The sequence below is a fragment of the Malus domestica genome, chromosome 14 (genome assembly GCF_042453785.1).
Source record: "Malus domestica chromosome 14, GDT2T_hap1".
NCBI lineage: Eukaryota > Viridiplantae > Streptophyta > Magnoliopsida > Rosales > Rosaceae > Malus > Malus domestica.
The window spans coordinates 27684420-27690419 of record NC_091674.1 but is presented as its reverse complement, the minus strand read 5'-3'; the positions used below and the strand labels follow the sequence as shown (position 1 = coordinate 27690419).

The window sequence follows — 6000 nt, the reverse complement described above, 5'->3', positions numbered from 1 at the left end:
ATATGAGAGATGCTCTCATTTCTCCAACCTCAAGCCCAACGCCCATTCTTACAGCCTTCTCTCTCACAGCAGCTCCACTCTCTCTCATAGCTCTTCATTATTGTTTGCAACCTGAAGCCCAGCAACATACACACCTCCGTGTCTCTATAATCATGAAAACTGAGATGCATGAAGGTAAATCCCTCCTCCATGTGTGTTAATTTTTTTTGTTCTTTCGTTCCAGATTTATGTGTTGGATTGAAATAGAGCGAGATCTAACACATGCATGTGCTTTCGTTTCAGATTTATTTCTATTTCTATTCTTAACCTCTGAATATTTCCATCAATTGTGGAGGGTTTTGATTTAGTTTGGTGAAGGAATAGAATTGATTCTAATCCTGGACAATTTCTACATCTTCTCTGCAGAATCCGGTAAGCTCCGGCGATGTCAAAGATCTGGAGGATGAGCGACAGAGCAAGTTTGGGAGGCGATCCAAACGACGCAGCCTTGGCTGCCTTTCCGACGACGGAGCCACGAGATTGTTTCGATAATATCGAATATATCGCGATATTATCGATAATATCACGATATTTTGACGACAATTAGAGGATACGTGGGAAAATATAGATTTCTCTGATAAACGATAATATCGGCGATATTTCGCCGATAATATCGGCGATATTTCGCCGATATTATCGATATTTTAGTCATTGCTGTGGAGACACTTCAAAAAGTTTATTTTGTTGGTTCTCGGCGGTTACAGCTTAGTTTTTCAGCACGATGGTGTTGAAATAAAAATAATGCTTGTGAGATAGAAGCCACTCGGCTGAGACCCCACAATGAGGTTGGATGCATAGAAAATGACCCATTTTTTGTGGCCACTCGGTGCACTGTGACCAGCAATTACGTATGGCCATGAAGCATGCCACGTGAGTAAAAACATATGGAGATCCTGATATCAAAACATATGGCTTTGGAAAAAAAAAAAAAACATATGGCCACTCGGTTGCCTTTTGGTTTGTTGGTATATATATAATAATATAATTTTATTATTGGGTGGAAGCATGTTTTGGACTTTTAAGCATCGAAATTTGCCCAAGAATATTTAGACCAAGTCCAAGAGCGTTAAAACTCCAGATGCTGCCCAGGAATGAAGGTTATCCGGTGATGGTTTTGATGATGTTTCCTCGACCATATGTTTTTTTGCAGTCATTCAGAGATACTCGGTCGTTGGTCTATTGTTTTGCTCCTTGATTCGAGTTCATTCGATGATTTCTTCAGTTCGACAAATCGTTTTGACCGACGCCGTATCATGTTCGACGACCTTGATACCGTTTCATCCATGCTAGCTTGGTGGGGATATTTTGTAAAAGACATGGTTTATCCAAATTTCGTCAACAGCATCAAATATTGCTTTTGGTTTGAAGGCTTCGACCAAAGGTTTGGGATACTCCACCATAGATTTTGGTTCATGGAGAGACCAAATATGTTTTTTGTCGAATCAGTATGTATTCGGTGGAGTTAGTTGGCAGCTGCAAAAGTTCAATTGGCAGCTGCAAAAGTTCAAATGCAAGTGTAAATTTCCTTAACTATTCGGCTTACAGGCAGAAGCTCAAGGAAATTGGGAGTTGTGTTGAGATCCAAAATTCCGTCATCGGTCTATGCAATCAAGTTCGTTAAGTGAACATTGCTCCTAACTGTTGGATAAGAAAATAAAGATCATTTTGTTATTGTTAAAGGATAATATTATAATTTTTATCATAATAATTATCTTTTAATATGAATTATCTTGACATATTCTTAAACGGGATAGATAGAATGCAGATTATATCATCGAGAAAGCGGTACAGTTCAAATTGATTTGGGATGTCTGGCGTGTGGTGGTGGTGACAGATTGACACGTAGTCAGAAATGAATTTAAAATAAATTTGAAATTTATTAAATGAGGATCAGGATGTTGGAAACTATTAGTATTTAGGTTTATTTGAATGTTTGGTTTTCTGGGCTTAACCCGTTAGTATTAGGGTTTTGATTTCTTACCTTTTAGGATTAGGGTTAGTTTATTATAAATAGCATGATTGTTATTTAGTTGAGAACATGTTAGTCATGTTGTAGCTTCTTCGAATTTTATAACCATTTCGGCATCGCTTAATAGTATTCTTATTATTTTGTAATCTTATTCGTTGCACACTCTAATATTCAATTCGGTATCAGAGCAGGTTTGATCCTTTGAAATTTAATTTGCCATTGATTCGCGAGTAATTCGTTAGGTAATAATGCTTATGTATCTTCATGCGGTTTTGATTTTTACTAGTCTCTTTCCCTTAACAATTGACAATTTACCTCACTAACTTAATCCTTTGTCCAAAAAAAAAAAATTATATATATATAGCCTAAGCTTAGGGGTATATTCAATTAAAATTTTGAATGATTTTAATTCTTTTAATGAATTTAAGTGTATTCAATCAGAATTTTAAGTAATTCTCTAAAATTCAATATGTATTCGATCAATATTTTAAAATAATTTATTAAAATCCTTTGAAATTCAGATGTATTCAATTATAATTTTAAATAAGTTTATAACATTTCAAGTGTATTCATTTAGAATTTGATTTTAAAGAATTTGAAAAAAGTTGAGGAATTGGAGAGATTTCGTAGTGTATTTTAAGCATCCACAAATCTCACATATTCCAATGAGATTTCTAAGAAATTGAATCAAAATTTTAAATAAAATCTTTATAAAGCAATTAAACTCCACAAAATTTCATGAATTTATAAATCTATAAATCTCTCAAATCCTCAATTGAATACACTTATCTATCTCAACTTATGTGGCATGTAGATGTAGTAATTAGTAAAATGATTGTAGTTGTCTTATTTAATCAAAAGCAAGTTACGAATTTAGAGGTTAATATTTAGTAATTTAGTTTGAAGGTTTTTTATTTGATTATTTATTAAAGTAATTTATTCTCCATAAGGGGTAAACATATTAGATCATGTAACCCGTTAATTATAACGGATCGAGTTTGAGTTTGAAGTTAAAAACTCATTAACAAATTTGATATAAAAATAACATAAATACGACAAACACGATCTATTTATCAACCTAATTTTCCCATCTGTTTTGGAAATAATTTCTTGTAATTAATTGGGACATGGAATTTGGAAAGATAAAGCTATCACCTTTCGTCAATTTGATTGGCAGGTACACAGTGACGTTAGATTACCAGATACAAACCTTCCCCTTCTTACTTCCCCTCTCTCTCTTTCTCTGTCATCCCACGTGTCAGTCCAGCACACATAGACAATCAAACACACAGGGAGCCAGAGCTTCGATACACATCATCAATGGCGGTCACTGCTGCAGCATCTTCAGCTACCTGCAATCTCAACCACACCAGAAACTTCCTCTCGTCCAAACCCCACTTCAATTCCATCTCTGGCGCTCCCCGCACCTTCCCCGCCAAATCTCGATCATCAACAATCGTTTCCATGGCGCCCCAAAAGAAGGTAATTACGTCCACTCTTGCTCTGTAATACTAATTTCTGTTTGGCTGCCAAGCAAGTATTTTTATTTAAAATTACGAATACCGTTTTGTTTTTTGGTTAATTTACAAAACCCTTTTGTTTGTTTGCTGAGAAAATGTGAATTTCGTAAATTTCCAGGTGAACAAGCTCGACAGCGGCTGGGAGAAAAAGTGGTACGGAGCGGGAATCTTCTACGAAGGGGCGGAGGAAGTGGAAGTCGACGTCTTCAAGAAGCTGGAGAAGCGGAAGGTCCTCAGCAACGTCGAGAAGGCGGGGCTTTTGTCCAAGGCGGAGGAGCTCGGGGTCACCCTGTCGTCGATTGAAAAATTGGGGCTGTTTTCCAAGGCGGAGGAGCTCGGGCTGCTCAGCCTGCTCGAGAAGGTGGCTGGATTCTCCCCCGCTGCGTTGGCCTCGGCGGCTCTGCCCATTTTGGTGGCAGCTGTGGTGGCAGTCGTGGTTATACCGGATGACTCGGCAGCGCTGGTGGCTGCGCAGGCTGTGGTGGCTGGTGTGCTTGGGGCCGGCGCTGCTGGTTTGTTAGTTGGGTCAGTTGTGTTGGATGGTTTGCAAGAAGCTGATTAAGTTTTTCACTTGTTTTTGTTTTTCAAATTTTCTCCTTTTGGTAGGATAAAATTGAGAATTATGTACGTGATATACTAAATTAGAGAAATGGACTGATAACTGTTCTGAGATACAAATGAATCAATGCTTGTGTTGTTTTTGTATGAAATGAATGTAAGTTTTGGTGAAATTCTTACTGAAAGCTTGATATTTATGGTGGATGCTTGTTGCACTGAGAATGTGGAGAATTGAACAATGCAGCAGCAGCCTAGCACCATCCTGAATTGCTGCAGCGGAGAGCATTGAGGATGCGAACAAAGGCGGTTTGTTTTGCTTATGCAGGTTCAGGCTTTGCAAATTTAAATTGTTTTGGCCTAATAGTTGCAGTTGGACTCGCGGCAGGCACACCAGTAGCAGCTATAGTCCGATGAGTGAGACCGAAGGCATAATAGTAGTTGAAGAATGCATATGTTTGCAGTCTGCACAATTTGCCCGTCTCTGCTGCTGGTGTGGACTTGTTGCTGCTCGTTGAAATGCAGGTAACTGGTGTTTATTTCTCCAACCAATTCATTGAAAACTCAGCGTATTTTTGCGAAATACTTGCTCACCCTCAGAGTGAAGGAATCGGAGTGATCATTCCTGACACTTCCGAATTCTATCTTATTGGTTTATGTTTTGGGGGATATAATTAATTCATTAACAACCACGTCATATGATTTATAAAATTTGGTTTAAAAATTTGGTCTGTTTAGCATTACTTGATCGAAAAATTAAGAGAGATGTAAATCCGTTGCGTCCTAGTAAGAAAATGCTTGGTGCCCAAATAAGCATCTTTTCTATGTCAATCTGTTAAGTCAGTAGTTCTCTTATGTTCTTCTCCAACTCAACCAAATTCGTTGAAAAATAAAATAAATCAGTCCACTTCTTAATTGAAATTGATGAAGAAACCAGGGCAAGTAGAACTCATCTCGGTTGTCTGGTCTCACAATCCTCTAATCACACTCGAGCTCATCTGCAACCTAAGGGCCAATGGCTTAGACAGGAATGCTGGATACGGCGGCATTTTGGCTCCACCAGAACCACCGCAAAACGCTAGCGCACAGTGTCGTGACCATCGCAGGGTTCTCTATGATATTGTAGAAGGCCCTGACAACATAGACGCAAAGAGAACGAGGAAGAGGATATTGACATATGCATTTGATTATGACATTTCTACAGAAGAAAGCCGAGCAGCAGCAGGAAAGAGGAGCTGTTGAATTCATGAAAGCCAGAAGACGGCGGAAGCCCTTTGTTTTTATTGGGTTAGAGGAAACAGCTGCATACTTTGTGTTTAGAATTTCAGTTCTCTTCAACATTTCATCACATAATTAGTGCTAATAATCCAGATTTTAAAAGACGCTAGGAGCTAGTCGGGCAGTGAGCTGGGGCCTAGTGCTTAGACGGGCGCCTAGGTGGACTAAGCGGAGTTAAGTAAATCTATTATATTTCGTGTAAATAAATGTCTGTTTATACTTAAAATATATATATTTTCATCATAAACTACCAAATAGAATGATATATATATATTATGAAATATTTGAACCAGTGGCAGATCTATAGTGGGACCTGGGAGGTCCCAGGACCCCTTGGCGATCCTAAATCTTTGCTAGAAATTTCAGGGACCCCTCGTACTCAAACATGAGGTATATGCAGTGTGTTCTGTATTTTCTGAGTTTTGCTGATTCTGTTCTTGCCAAGACCAAAAGAAGGAAGAAGATGATTAAATGAGTTTCTCTCTCATCCTTTCATTCCCACAGGACCAGGATCATCTCCTAAGCTAAGGATGAGGATCCTCCTCATCAAGAGATGTAGGCCGTTGGATGAAAATCCAACGGCTACAATTATTATAATTTTAAAGAGACCCCCCTGTTTGTAGCCGTTGGATTTTCATC

At 38.3% G+C, this 6000-nt stretch overlaps 1 protein-coding gene and 1 long non-coding RNA gene across 2 annotated transcripts; both read left to right on the top strand.

Moving 5' to 3' along the window:
- On the top strand, positions 1-797 carry LOC139191594 (uncharacterized). The gene is made up of 2 exons (XR_011575681.1): positions 1-174; positions 406-797. It is a non-coding gene; the product is annotated as an uncharacterized lncRNA (long non-coding RNA).
- Positions 798-3106: 2309 nt separating this feature from the next.
- LOC103437796 (uncharacterized) lies at positions 3107-4259 on the top strand. The gene is made up of 2 exons (XM_008376298.4): positions 3107-3490; positions 3647-4259. The coding sequence occupies exons 1-2, from the start codon at positions 3329-3331 to the stop codon at positions 4088-4090; spliced, it is 606 nt and encodes a 201-aa protein (XP_008374520.2). The 5' UTR covers positions 3107-3328; the 3' UTR covers positions 4091-4259.
- Positions 4260-6000: the final 1741 nt, after the last annotated feature.

Excerpts from the sequence above, each read along its gene's own strand:
- LOC103437796 (XM_008376298.4), top strand. The coding sequence starts at position 3,329 with ATGGCGGTCACTGCTGCAGCATCTTCAGCTACCTGCAATCTCAACCAC. Across the intron at positions 3,491-3,646 it reads CCATGGCGCCCCAAAAGAAG|GTGAACAAGCTCGACAGCGG; the intron begins GTAATTACGTCC and ends GTAAATTTCCAG.